Raw genomic sequence first — 14,725 nt, forward strand, 5'->3', positions numbered from 1 at the left:
AAGTGATGAAGTCCTCCACATCTTGTCGTCTGAAGGCGAGATTCCAGATGTGATTAAATGCATGGTTTACTTATTTTACAAATAATTTGATTATGGTTTCATAAAAATTTAAGACAATATGTGAACTGGTAAACAGATGCCTCTGGAGGTAGCAATCAGTCACTCACAAATCACACAAAGGACACAGACTTTTTAACATAGTGCATGCCACTTTATTCAAGAGTTGGTCAATAAACTGTCATAGTAGCAATGGCTCTTAAAGACTTCTGTACAGTATTGATTGGGTTCGATTTTATAGGTTACACTTGCATGTTCACAAGGATTATAAAATATACCAAACACAGCAACATCATTCAGAGCATTCAGCAGGACAATCCTTTTTTCAAAGTGGCGATGCAGACAGTGGTATATAATGCCCAGTAAATATACAGAGCAGACATTGTACTTTTAACCTATGTACCCTCAACTCCGCTGTTCAAACTGTAAGGCAATATATGTTTTGATTGCAATGTAGTACGGCTTTTCAAAGAGAACAGGGATCAACAAAATTTACAACATTAAATGAAGTTCAACAAAACAAGCATGTGTAACAAACAAACCAAAATGTGTGTGTGTGTATAAGAGTCTTGCACGACATGAACATTTTCTTGCAGCATCTAGCTCAAAACGATGGCAACGAAGCAGCGGAAGATGCGTTTAAATACCTAACTGAAGAAAAAGACGAAGGCTGTGAAAACAGAGAAACATAAGAGCGGGTGGCTGTGAGAGGCGACAGTCGGGTATGGTCTCCCGGTGGAAGTGGGTTATGGTGAATGCAGCCCCATTAGCCTTCTACCTTTGCCTTCTACCCCATGCGTCACTCCAGCTTAAGCAGCTCCACATCAAAAATAAGGGTTGCGTTTGGTGGGATGACTCCGGGGTGGCCTGTTGTTCCATAAGCCATATCCGGTGTGCAGGTGATTTTAGCCCTCTGGCCCAGGCTCATCTGCAGTACAGGAGAGGAGGGGGGGGAGTGGACAGCAGAACACACTGAGTATTTATGTGCATTTTCTTGTACTTTACGCCTACGCCCGAAAAGTCCCTTGTCACAGAACACAAAACACTTTTTGACTTGTAAATTAATACCCTATTCAAGTGTCCCTGTAAACAATAACAGTGTGACAGTTGGCAGGCAAACATAATACCAGGAACCTGAAACACAAGCAGATATTCGGAACTCAGGGCTTTTGTTTGCGTACTTTACCAAGAGGTCCGACCACAAGTAAAATATGAGAAACTGCATAGTTTATTCTCCTTTCATAACAGATCTTGGTTTCTACTCACTGCAGCTGTAAAAGACCACTTTCAAGCAGACAGCAATCAAGTCAGCTACTCAGCATTACATACACAACTGCAGAAAATAAGTAATGTCAGACTGCTGTTGCTGTTGATGCTGTGACTCCATTTGTCCTCATTCATCTGTTTTCTCTAACTGAAAACTCTGTAACTGTGTATTTTCTGTGGCTGCCATTATCATACAAGAGCTGAAGGAAGGAATTTGTTACAGCTGAACCAATCTGAACTCCAATAGCTACAGTAGAATCTGTTTTACAGCCTCCCTCTCATTGTTGCTGACCACTGCAGTACACCTAAGCACAATTTAAAAAAAACAAAAAAACAACTGCAGTGGTGCACCTGTTCACTGTATGAGAGCACCTTCAGAATTGCAACTAACTGTTAGGTATGATCAATTAAAACCTGGCAGTATAAATGAATAAACAAAGTTCAATATGTACTTAGAACATGGAATGCATAACGTACTGCTTAATACTAAAAGACAAAACAAGCAGGGCCTCAACCTTCCTCTCTTACCTGTGCTACTCCTTCTTCCCAGCCTTTAATGACCTCGCTATGTCCAATCTTGAACTTGAAGGGCTTGTTCCTGTCTCGAGAGGAGTCGAACTTTTTCCCGTTCTGCAACATACCTGCCAAAAAAACATATGAAAACAAAATTTAGAGGCAAAATAAACTCAAAAATCAAAAGTACATGGACATAGTTAGCTGCTGCAATAACCAGGAATTTTTCTGGTGGGACTTCTTGGGTCTGTTTCAACTTCTCAAATGAACAGAGGAAATGTGAATCAGGAAGAACTGGCCTGGTTTAGTGGATTATTTTTAAAGTTAACTAGGCCATTGCTTAACTGTATGTAGACCACAGCGAGAGAAAGGGGTAACAAAGGCAAAGCGGGACTCAGCTCCTTCAGAACAATGACTGACCATTCAGGCATGACAGGGCTGTTGTTGCTGTGGCGGTTAAACTACTAAAGGCATGAAAACACTAAATCATTTCATTAGCCACAATCTCAATCCCTGTTCTTTTACTCTGATAAGTCGTGAACTTTGGGAACCGTTGGCGGCCAGAAAAAAGCAACAGCAGCAAGGTCTTTAATGGTGTTTGTTATTTTCTCTGCACAATCTATTGTTGTGGAAAAGGAAACTTGTAACTGCAAACAAAGTTCAAATAACTGAGATTAGAGATTCAGAGATTATACAATATAATGCAATGCTGTGCATTACCAACCAATATAATAATGTGTTTTACTTTAAGTAATTAACATATTTAATATAATAATATTTTAATAATAATAATATTTTGTCCTCCATCCTCTAGAAATACAGATTAAAAGGTTTCGTTTTTACATAAATAAATTAAATAATAAAAGAATAATAATAATGATCCGCTATCACTTTGGAGGTTGTTCTGGTACATTATTTTATCTCTATGTCATAGTGTGAATACTTGGCATTTAAAGCTGGTGTTAGCTGAAGTTTAGTTACAGTGTCTTGCTCATCCAGTCATATGAAAGTTGGTACTGTACTCCTTCTCCACTTTCATTCCCCCACTAAACTTAGAAGGTCCATCATTTCCAAGAAGTCCAGTAGCCCAGATATGAGCGGGCTGGGCCAGGTCCAGCTGCGGAGTCATCAGGTTCACACCCCGTGGTGAATACCACCTGCTGCAGGGCATTCGAATAGCAGAAACACAAAACCTTCTTGCAGAAAAGTCGTTTGAGTTTCTAGCAGCAGTTGGCTGCACACTGAAGAAAAACACTGACACAGAAAATGCATTTCAGCTAAACTGAAATGCATTTTTACAGCAGTGCATACTCCTGCAGGTTGGGGCTGTCTCTGTGCAGTTTGCATGTCCTCCCTAAGCCTATGTGGGTTTCCTCTGTGTGCTTCGGTTTCCCCCCACATATGACAAACCTGTTTGTTAGATTAATCGGAGATTACCTGTCTATCTCAGCCATGTGATAGAGCGTTCAGGATGAACCCCAATTCATTGCCCTGCATCTGTTGTAACTGGTTTCAGTTCACTCCAAACTCAAAGATGGAAAATAAAAAATACTGGTGGCTGCCAGTGCTACCCCTCAGCTTCCTAGTGGGTATCAATTTGTTTGGTAGTGTGTATATATAGTACGGTATCAATTTCAAAATCGTACGTCACCTTTTTCTCAACTCATCACATTCACAAGATTTTCAGAAAACTTGACCTCTGACCTAGAGGTCACTGAGATTTGAAGTCGTCTGATATTTATAGTAGATGCAACCACGGTATCAAAATCCTGCAATTCCTCTGTGACAGGAATGATAGACCGAACCACATATTTCACTCTTTACACACTTCTTTATTCCGGATGTCGCTTCTTAGACACAGCCGGAGCTTTTTAGCTGACAGCCACACACAACAACAACAAACCCCAACCTCAGGTCCCGGCACGTTTAATATAGGGGAGGCGTGATGAGCTGATGGAGCTCAGGTGTGTCAGCCTCCCCCACAGCCGTGCCACGAACCACGCCCCGCCACAGCTTCATTCTGGAGTTATCCCAGTCACAAGATTTTAAGAAAACTTAACCTCTGACCTTGGCCCTGAGGTCGAGGTTCAACCAGCCCTGAAATTTTTATTTGATGCACCGATGTTATAAATTCCAAACTCCTGCATTGAGTCGTTCTCAAGTTATCGCACTGACAAACTTATGTGTTCACGCCGCCCACCCACCCAGTGGGGTGACGACAATACCCCACCGTGTTTTTACGGCTGATGTGTAAAAAATCGATGGACTGTAACACAACAGAACGCAGACACAACAAACACACTCATGCTCAGTGTGTCCTTCCTGACCCTCCGGGAGGGCCATCCCAATGGAAAGTGGGCTGGCCTCTGGTGCTGGCCCTCCGCCCTACGTTGTAAAGTGAAAATTTACAAAAACAAGGCAGAGGCTCAATCAATACACATCATCAAAATATCATCAATATATCAGTCAGGCTCCAGTCTGGACACAGATAGCTCATTTCACACAGGCAGCTAGGTGTCTGCCCCTGCCAGACCACACCCTTCACCAGGGGAGGCCAGCATGGAACAAGGCTAAACGAGGACCAGGCCGTGGACTATGAATTGCAACACATTGGACCCTGTGTTAATATTCTATAATAATCTGTTTGCTGGAGATCACAGAGATAGCCACAGCAAAATCCCAAACTGCTACCTAAACCACACTTGTATCACTGCTCTATTATCACTATTTGTACAGCCGAGCATGGGTGAAGTCTTTGCAAAAATACAACCAAGCCTGTCCCTTCCTGAGGTTGGCTCCTAGGCTCTCCTTGTGAGAAGCTTACACTTGGTAGTGGCTAACTATCGCTGTAAAAAGCCATTCCACACAGGGGTGGGGCTATTTTTACTTTGTTTACCGTATCCTGTCTTGCCCCTGTCTAGGATGGCTGCCAACACAGCAAGCCCCTTGGCTCAAATGTGGATGAAATGAGATGTGTGTAAAGCTATCTGAGTATGTGACTTACATGTCTGCTGTGTTTCACACCTGCGGGCACAGACATCTTAATAACAAGAGTCTTCATCATTCTTCATTTCTATAGCCAAGCAACTGGGATAGGGCATATGAGTAAAGTTGACACTGGAGCCTGAAAGTAATGCCAGCCATGACTTAAAAGTCACTCTAATACTATCATTAAGTGCAAAAAGAGCTTTTTTCTAACTAGATATGGAGTGTCCTAGATCTTTAGTGGAGCCTAGTAGTTCACTTGATAAATAATAATGTGCTCTAATATCACTTTTCCTCCAGTCTTGCCTGCCAAGTAGGCACTGCATAGATATTTGATCCATGTTCATAACACAAGTTGCAAAAAGCCTGTGAAGCACTCAGACAACCCAATAGTCAATGATTTTCAGCAGAAGCCTTTCTACTAATCTTGGAGCTGGACATCAGCCTCCCATTGTTTGCTCAACTATATGAACAACCACTCTCCCATGGAGGAAGACTTTGGCATCTTCTGACACACAGCTTGATCTATTTCTGGGTCAAACACGTAGAACCACGAGGTCTCAGTTTCTGTCTGTTTTATGCTAAAGTCTGGAGGACAAACATGGTAAGGTATGATGTCCACATTTAGGAATGACATCATATGCAGCACGAGCTTCCGCAGCACATGCTTCATGTCAAAAGAGGCTACAATGCCATTCATCTTCGTAGCTTAGTGCCATACTTCATCAAACTTAAAACCGCATGAGCTACTTTTGTTGTCTCATATTGACTGACATCAGATCTGCTTTAATTTTCCTCTTGCAGCAAAATGAGCTTCAGACTGCAGGACTGCAGCTGACAGAGCTGCCACTCTGTGAGCAGACTTGCAGTCAGCCATGAGAGAAACAAGAATGCAAGACAGGATAAATTATTGGAGGCCTGAGCCATCACCGACCACTCTGCTAATTTGGGTGGCTACAACTTTCACCAGAGTGAGAGGAAGGTCGCTCGCATATCTGAGCGTCTGTGTGCTTCTGGCATGTGTGCATCTGCATATTCAAAATCCCAGAGGTGAAAGTGAGAGTCAAAAATTGCACAGCATTAAGAGAATGCGTGAGAAAGCCTCTCCAGCAGAGTGGCTTCATATCCCAATATGTATTGGGAAATCACTCTCTCTCCTTACTCTTACTGTTTGCCTTTGCTATCTGGAAAACACCAGGGGAGGGTGGAGTGGAGTGGAGTTGAGGGTACAGTCTGTGTTTCTGCACCGAGAGCCAGCTGACTTATGTTACAAATCCACACCAACCTGTATTACCAACATTATCTTTTTTTCAGAGTGTCAGCTAATCTTGTAGCTTTTAATTAAAACACTTGTCCTCTGGGGCACTGAAACTATGAAGTATAATCTTAAAACTTCCCTGCCTCAGTTTCTTACAAATCCCTTGATAACTACCTGAAACTAGTTGAACCGATGTATCAAATTTAACTTGGTTAACATAATAACAGTTCAGCAAGGAATTAAAAAAAACCCTCCTCCCTCACTGTAGGATCGGAGACTTGTTTATGAGTCCATAAAAACCTTGATGTGAGGAACACGTTATATCAATTCTGCAGATTACAACACAAATACTCCCAGATTATCTACATAAACCACATTCTTAGCCAATTTCATGTGTTCAGCACCAAGTTCAGCTCTACCCTTAAACATATTTTGCAAATGCACTTCCTGCATTTATACAAAACTGTATTTATAGCTCTTTTGGCGTTCCTTTATTGAAGCCTCAGTTTGGCTTAACTATGTATTTTTGAGTTGTATTCCAATAAGTATAAGCATCTTATGAGTAAGTTAGCGTAAATCGAAACAAAAAGACAAACAAAAGATGGGGAGTACCTCAATGAAACAGGTGACGAATGTAACAAAAAGAAGAGTACCCATGCTAATTGTTGGGGGTGGCTATGGCTCAAGTGGTAGAGCTGGCTGTCAATCACCAGCTCCTACAGTCCAAGTGTCAAAGTATCCTTGGGCAAAATACAGAACTCTGAGTTTCCCCTGATGCATTCATGGAAGCGTGAATGTGTAGTAAAGTGGTTCGGTATGGATAAAAGCAATGGATGTATATGTGATTAGGATGAGATTTGTAATAGAAAGTGCTTTGAGTGCTCAAAGTGAGTAGAGAGGCACCATGTAATTCCCAGTCGATTTACCATTTGTAGATTTTGCAGACAGGATTCTTTACATTTGTCCCTCTTATAAATAAAAAAATGCAACAAGGTAACAACACAGAGAAAGGAAATAAAGCAGAAAAAGGAAAAGCTTTTTTATATGTGCAATCCAGCAGAGGTGTTGCGGTCTTGATGGAGTTTAAAACTTAAAGGGGACCTATTGTGCTCATTTTCATCCCCTATGTTTAATTCTTGCTCACAGCGAGAGAAGGTCTGCATTATTTGCAGATCTAAATTATTCTTCCTTTAAGATTAGAAATACTTTATTTGTCCTAGTATTGGGAAGCTCTTTATATAATCTTGGGTTTTGATGCATTACCTAAATGTCAACAACCTCACCAGAACCGAAAGTTTAGACATTTCCAAAATTCTGATGCACGAATCGTCCAACGAGGGACCAGAACTGGGCAAATTCTACCATTCTTGGCATGGACATGAGACTGGCCGCTCAGCCTCCAGTGTGTCCGATTACGAGTTTCACGCATAGAGCAGTGCAACAGGACCAGGCAAATGAATTAATTTTTAATTAATTTTTGGCTTTCAATATTGTAACAATATATCCATCCACCCATGTTCATAACTACGTATTCAACAGTAGAGGGGAGCAGAGACACCAAGTGTCAATCAAACCCTTACTCTAGAATGCTATGTGGCACATCTCAAGAGCCTAGCTTCACAATTTGAGACGTATAAATTAAGATTACATTCGCCTGACATATGAAGGATCCCCAGTTCCAGACACAAACCCAGCCTCGAGGGATCACCAGCTAGTCTACTTGCAGGGCCAGACTGAAGCAGATATGTGGAAGGGTTGCTTAAGCAAGGATATCCAGTGTAAGGTCTGTGTCACATCAAACATGCAGATCCATCCACTAGGCGACTCAATGGAAATAAGGCAGCAGCCAAAAAAATGGCTGAAATTAGGCTTAAAGGCAAATCCAACTTTCCCCAGAAGAGTTTACACAGCACAACATCCTAGTATAAGGTACAGTATAGGGCATAGTTGTTGTGGATCGTTTTGTCTCTAATGACACACACACACTAGTCAAACAAAGCTGCAATTTTCACATAAGGTTAAACACTATGCATAGGTCAATCAAGATATACAACCAGTATTACAGCAGATTAGGAAAATCACATTAACCCATTTCAAATGATGAAAATGAAGTCCCAAAGCTACAAGATGGAACTACATGGACGTGTACATTCAATAAAAATAAATAAATACTTACAAACTCGAAACCAACCCTCTTTACTACACAGACCATAACCAGAGTGTGTACAATTGCATTTATAACCACATAATAACCATGTGATACTCAGACAGTCAACAGACGAGATGCCAGCGAGGTTTATTTACTTTCTGTCTGACCTAGTTGTGTGGTCTGCTAACCCGAGGCCATAGAGCAACCCAAATTCATTTCCCAAAAGTCTCAGCGTCTTACTGTCCCACCTAAAAACTTGGCAATCTGACAAGACACAAACAGGAAAAACAGGGCATGCCCATTTGAATGAATATGTGCATGTCAGCACACCCTAAAACAAAAAAAATAAATCAGTATTTTCTGGTTCTGTCGGCAACTTGCAAGTGTAACCAACACTCAGTTACACAATGTTACGAGCATTTTGCATATTTTGAAAGCTTGGTGTGTTGTGCACATATTTCCCCCTATGGACTCCAAGACAGAAAAAATGCAGAGAATGAAAAAAAAAAAAAGGGGGGGGGGGGGGAGAGAGAGAGAGAGAGAGAGAAGAAAGAGAAAGGAAGTTACCTATGTAATGAACAACACATGTTTGGCCTTTCTTTGGAAATGTTCTTCCTGTTAATGAAAGAGAGAAAAAACAAGTGTTAGTGTGTGTTTGTATACTCTCTGAGGCTGGCAGGTTAATCTTGTAATTAGACTGGCAGTCTCATTAGCAAATGCAAGGTTCAGTCTGGTGGGGTGCTGATGTCAGTACTGTTGCACCCTCTTTACACTTTACACATACTAAAGTGAGATATGCATCTGTCATCCTCATGCTGTAACTTTAGCCTGCAGGCATTTTTTTTCCTACATAGTAATAGAAATAGTAGAGTAATTAGCTATCAGATGCACTTTAATTTAGCAGTGCCTATAAGGACACTGTAGTCTGCCTTACCCAGCCCTAGATTTGGTGTCTTTCACTCTTAGGCTGACTGACTGCTTACACATGAGTAACTCTTCAAATGTTTCCCTACGTGCCTATGTGTCGATTATTTTGAAAGCTAATGCTCAATTTTAAAACACTGGACGGAGTTTGACTTCACAGGATGGAGAGTTCTAGAAAGATGCCGTGCAGGCGTCAGTGATTTTAAACTGTAAAAGAAGAAACTAAACTAAAATAAAAACAGGGTAAAGCCGCAGCATACTACCGTTAATTGCTAACAATCTGCTGGATATATTCCCTCGCGTCACACACACCTTAATATTAATCTTGACAAAAAAGATTGTCAATATTTAAAAATATCTGAATGGCATTCCGGGGAACTACCGTGCCCCGACAACACCAGCACCACCAACCCTCATCAAAGCACACATAGGCGAATAAATCCGCTTACCATCACCGGGAGATATCGTCTCGACCTCCACGCCCATGGTTGTGCTACTTCAAATATTAGCTATAAAGCATACAGCCGACAAAGCTTTTTTTCTTAGAGCCAGTTCTACCCTTTAGCAGCTACAAGTCGGGCTTTAGCGACAGAAACCAGGCATTCACCCACCCGCCGTAGCTACAGCCAACCGTGAGACAGCCAAGATATTTTCCACTTCGCAGGGAGGCAGCGTAGAGATCTACAACCCCACTACGTACGTCGTCTTCAGCCCCGCGGACCCCTGGAGGTGAGATAAAGCTCGAGTGTCTAATGTCAGTTGAATTTTCATTTTCTGGTTTGTCATAGTCTTGTCATAGTTTATCAAGTCCCTCTAAGTAAACCAAAATTTTTTTTAGTAATTCGGGCTATATAAAACTAGAGCGCTTGTTAAAATTGAACTACGTCTCCCACAATGCACCGAAACTGTCGAGTAGTTTTGCTTCCGTGTCATTTACTAAGAAACGTTGGAGACGATTTTTAACCGGCAAAACGTGAGTTTGCTGACATGAGAGTTAATGTTCACTGTTTTATACGAGCTCCTTGGAACATGTTTTTAGTTTTGTAAGGTATGCTGAGCTTTAAAACTCATGTTTGTGTCGAATCTAGCATTAATTATCTGTTGGCGCGATATATTTTTTAAAGGGAAGCAGCAAGTTAATCTCGCTAGTGATTTCCAATGTTTGTTAATTGAATTAATGAGCATTTCTCCTTTTCGTGGTTTGTGTCTACGCGTTTTAAGCTGATGTGCAGTAATCAATCCACACAGTAAATTTGTTTTCTGAAAAATCTGATTGTGTGTTAAAATGGTGTTTACATTTTAAGTCTGTTACAGTTTTCTTTCTCTGATGACGTGTATTTGAAGACTTAATGTACTTTTTGTAATCATGTCAGTCTAAAAAGACAAATACTTTAATGAGACACTCTTATTCAACACATACTAATGTTAATACCCTTAGGTCCTAAAGGGCCTGTGTGTTGTTAAGGTCATCAGGCGTAAGCAGCTATAGGTGTTCGTCACCACTGCCTCAGGCACAGAGGGATTAAAGCATGTACTTGGAAGGAGACACAAGAGAGGCTTTTGCTATTCTTAATCTGCATAGGTAGAAATAGCCACTCGTCGTCAAGACCCATTTAGAAGACATACAGGACTCTATTATCAATGTTAACGCCGTGACTCTTTTGTTTTCTTTTTCTTTTTCTTTTTGGATAAGCTTCTTCATACCTGCCAGGATGGATCTTGGTAAGGCAAAGCTGCTCAGGACAGGTCTCAACACACTGCACCAAGCCATCCACCCTGTGCATGGGATTGCTTGGACAGATGGCAAGCAAGTCTGCCTAACATCTCTCTACTTTATCAACGGCGACGTGAAGTTTGGCGACACAAACGTCATCGGGCAGTTTGAGCATGTCTTCGGACTCTTCTGGGGCCCCCTGTGCTGCTCTGATTCTCCCGCCTTGCTGGCTGTGCAGCACAAGAAGCATGTTACCGTGTGGCAACTGCAGCTCAGTGCTCTTGAACAGAACAAGCTGCTGTGCACGCAGACCTGTGAGATGAGCGAGCCTTTCCCCTTGCTTTCACAAGGCTGCGTTTGGCACCCTAAACTGGACATTCTTGCTGTGCTGACTAAGAGAGACACCTCTGTGCTGTTTTCTGTCAGGGTGGACAACAGAAGAATCAAAGCAGATATCAAAGGTAGTGGACTCATCCACTGTGCATGCTGGACTAAGGATGGCACACGCCTGGTGGTGGCTATAGGCAGTGCCCTTCACTCCTACATCTGGAATGACATCCAAAAGAGTCTGGTGGCCTGTTCCTTCTGTCCCATCTTTGACGTGGGAGGCTATATCTGTGCCATTGAGGCCACCGGGGAAGCTCAAGTAGCTGTGGCTACGGAGCTGCCGCTGGATAAATTATGTGGGTTAAATGCTGGCATAGCGTTCGACTTACCAGCAGAGACAGAGGCCCTACACGGCCATGGCTCTCACATGTCAGATGATGACAGCCTTCTGGATTCGAGGAGAAGATCCTTTGAATCGGAAAGGTCCTACATCCCTAGCTCAGGTCCTCTTGATATTACCCATCTTCTGGCGAGACACCGTCGCTCTGACCCCAGCCCCCTTATCCACTTGCGTCGCAGGGACACTGTAACAGGCTCCGGGCAGGACTCCTCGCACCTCATTCTGGTTACCTATGAGCGAAAGGTCACCACCACTCGTAAAGTCAGCATTCCAGGGATTTTGGTCCCAGACATTGTGGCTTTTGATCCCCGTGGTTCCACAGTTGCTGTTGCATCAAACACATGCAACATGGTTCTTGTGTACTGCATCACAGCCTCCACGATGCCAAACATACAGCAGATCTCTCTGCAGCAGAACGAGAGACCCAAAGGAGTCTGTTTCCTCAGCGATAAGATTCTACTGTTGATGGTGGGTCGCCAGAAGTCCAACGACCCCGCCTTCCTCCCATCTGCTAACACTGACAAATATATTCTTCATCTCATAGCCAAAGAGTTGATCTACGATGGAGAGTCGCCTATGTCTCCTATCATACCATCCTCCTCTGCTCAGAGCCATGAGTCCACCTCTAATTTCTGCACAGGGATTAGGAGGCACTCAGAGCACCTGTCAAAGGATGACAGAGAGCGCCCGGGGATAAAAGACTTGATACTGCCTGGAAGGGGGGTAGTTTGCTCACCGGGGAACAGGCGAAGATTGGTCGAGGAGGTGAGAAGCAGCGAGCACAGCCCCATCACCAGCTCTGTGGACTTATCAGACAGAGCCCCGTCCAGTGCCTCTTCAGTTACAGTGGAAAACTTTGACATGGACCACGTCAGCCGCATGGCCAGCCTGGCGGTGGCCGGACAGGTCAGCAGAGATTCCAGCCGAGCCAGTTCTCCTCGCTTCGAACCATCTGACAAGATGCACACAGAGCCGACGCTGCCTATGCCTGAAAAGACTCCCGGCAAGGCCAAGGAGCGTGCGCTGGAGCAGCTCGTTTACAACATGGAAAGACTTTTTACACGCTTTGCAGAAGTGCAGCAGTGCCTGACAGAAATCAGAGATTACACTCAGAATGGCAAAAAGGCCCCAAGTGTCTACCCTAATGCCAGCGAACCCCCGTATGTCAATGTCACATGCCAGGTACAGTTTTACGTGTTATGTTTGATAGCCTATTATAAATATATCATATATCATCTACACTGTTTGTATTGTTCAGTGTGGGAATAATAATCTTGCTACAGACGCTAAGACAAGACAGCTAAAGAACTTAAAATCAATTCAATGTGACGTGAGCACACACATTTAAAGTACGGTGTTTAATTAACATCTGTTAAATAAGAATATTGCATTTTTTAACATATCATAATAGCCACGAGCATGTCGCTTTCCATCACATTACCTTTCTATATGCTCACGCAGAAGCAGTTGTCAGAAAATGTTTTTATTGACGAGCGGAGGCCGGTGCTGCTGTGCGACGGGAAACTGTGTCTGCGTGCACTCCAAGACCTCTTCAACCTTACCATCGTGGAGATGATGTATGGTATGTTCACAAAATTGGATTTGGCATCAGTAGGTCAACAGTAACAACGTATAGCAAATAGCACATGTCCTCTGCTACTTGTTTTCTGTTGTTTGTGCATTTTAAGTGGCATTTCCCTTAATGTAAAGCAGTACCTAAGCGGCCTTTGTGCAAAAGCCTCATCTGTTGTTTGTCATGTGCGATTAACCGTGTTGTGACACAGGGTGTAAAGGGTTAATTAACTAAAATCACTCTGAGGAAATTTCTTCTGGTCCTCAAGTGGGGTCAACTGCAAGTCATTGACTAAATGTTAAGATCTGTATGCTCCTGCTGGCTTTATTCACCATGAAGGCATTCCTCTCAGATTGCTCTGTACTTTATAAGAAACCTTATTTATTGCAGTCAGTTGTAATTTCAGGCAACTTGTGGTGGCATTGTTCTTCCGATAGCGTGCGTGAGCTATAATTGGAAGTGATTAAAAGCCTAAGTCAGATTATAAGGTCTTAAACAAAAGCAGCTTACTACCATGTAATGTGCATAGTGTTTCGTTGCTGCTGTAGCAAAGACTGGCTTTCCTAAACTGAGACCACCAAAATGTAGGTCGCACAAACTACAGTTTCCAAACTACACTGACATTTAGAAAACCATGCCAAGTCAAAAAGTCCTAATTGTCGTTTTGTTTTTGTTTTTCTCCAGGACCGTTGTGGGTTGTACTTGTGGCAGATGCAGATGGCTTTGTGCCTCTGACATTTAAGCCCAAGGAGGAGCTCACGGTGCGGAACGGGAAGCGGAAATCAACCCTGCGGACTCCCGGGAGTCCAGAGAACTCTTGCCCATCCAGTCCAGCCCCCAGCCAAAGCCCCAACACAACCACAGAGGCCTCCGTGTAGCCACTCCTAACGCACAGTTCAATATATGGACTCACAAAACAATGTCCCTCTGTTACCATGATGTATTCCACTGTCAAATGGACCGCAGCTGTATGACAAAATTACTCTTGTGTGTGTTGAAATGACAGCCGTTTGACAACAGATGCCCATTGCACTCCATGCATTGTTTACATTTTCTTCTTTTAAAAAAACAAAACCTGTGCAGTTCATGTTTTTGCTGAAGCAGGACGTGCTGATTAGCAGTCCAGCAACAGCGGTGAGTACGTTTTAGATATGTTTGGGACATGTTTCTGATTGTTCTGACGTCTTATATGAACAAATGGAAGCTAATGGTCTTTTTTTTGAAGCAGAAGTAGACGTATGAAATTCAGGTTTTACACTTAAAATGTCAAGTTTAGCACTTTACCATCTCAAATGTTCTGTCTACGAGAGACCCAAAGGATATTCCATCCTCCTGGAATTTTATCATGTACAGGAAAACCCATGTGACCACTAGAGGGGGCAACAGTCAACAGTAACTTTTCTCTCATGGTCATACCCTGCTGTTAGGACCGCTGTGGTTTGTTTTGAATGTCCAAAGAAAGGAATGTTTGGGGAGCTTTCTGAAAATTAAATTTGTATATGTAGTGCTTCTTCGTCTGTTATTTTCCACCGCACCACCTCCTCGGTAAAGATCCCCCA

The 14,725-nt window shown here is 42.7% G+C and overlaps 2 protein-coding genes across 5 annotated transcripts; one reads left to right on the forward strand and one right to left on the reverse strand.

Moving 5' to 3' along the window:
• Positions 1–189: 189 nt before the first annotated feature.
• fkbp1b (FKBP prolyl isomerase 1B) lies at positions 190–9,819 on the reverse strand. Its single transcript, XM_084952836.1, has 4 exons — positions 9,602–9,819; positions 8,796–8,843; positions 1,852–1,964; positions 190–985 (listed from the first exon to the last, which is right to left on the reverse strand). The coding sequence occupies exons 1-4, from the start codon at positions 9,636–9,638 to the stop codon at positions 857–859; spliced, it is 327 nt and encodes a 108-aa protein (XP_084808962.1). The 5' UTR covers positions 9,639–9,819; the 3' UTR covers positions 190–856.
• wdcp (WD repeat and coiled coil containing) lies at positions 9,774–14,713 on the forward strand. Of its 4 annotated transcripts, none has more exons than XM_084952834.1 (4): positions 9,774–9,881; positions 10,846–12,775; positions 13,055–13,175; positions 13,851–14,713. In XM_084952834.1, the coding sequence occupies exons 2-4, from the start codon at positions 10,865–10,867 to the stop codon at positions 14,042–14,044; spliced, it is 2,226 nt and encodes a 741-aa protein (XP_084808960.1). In that variant the 5' UTR covers positions 9,774–9,881; positions 10,846–10,864; the 3' UTR covers positions 14,045–14,713. The 4 variants fall into 4 exon arrangements, with proteins under 4 accessions (XP_084808960.1, XP_084808958.1, XP_084808959.1 ...); XM_084952832.1 differs by lacking the exon at positions 9,774–9,881 and adding an exon at positions 10,046–10,200; XM_084952833.1 differs by lacking the exon at positions 9,774–9,881 and adding an exon at positions 10,046–10,125.
• Positions 14,714–14,725: the final 12 nt, after the last annotated feature.

Source organism: Perissodus microlepis, chromosome 15 (assembly GCF_051167445.1).
Source record: "Perissodus microlepis isolate ML-2025 ecotype Zambia chromosome 15, ASM5116744v1, whole genome shotgun sequence".
In the NCBI taxonomy this organism is placed as follows: domain Eukaryota; kingdom Metazoa; phylum Chordata; class Actinopteri; order Cichliformes; family Cichlidae; genus Perissodus; species Perissodus microlepis.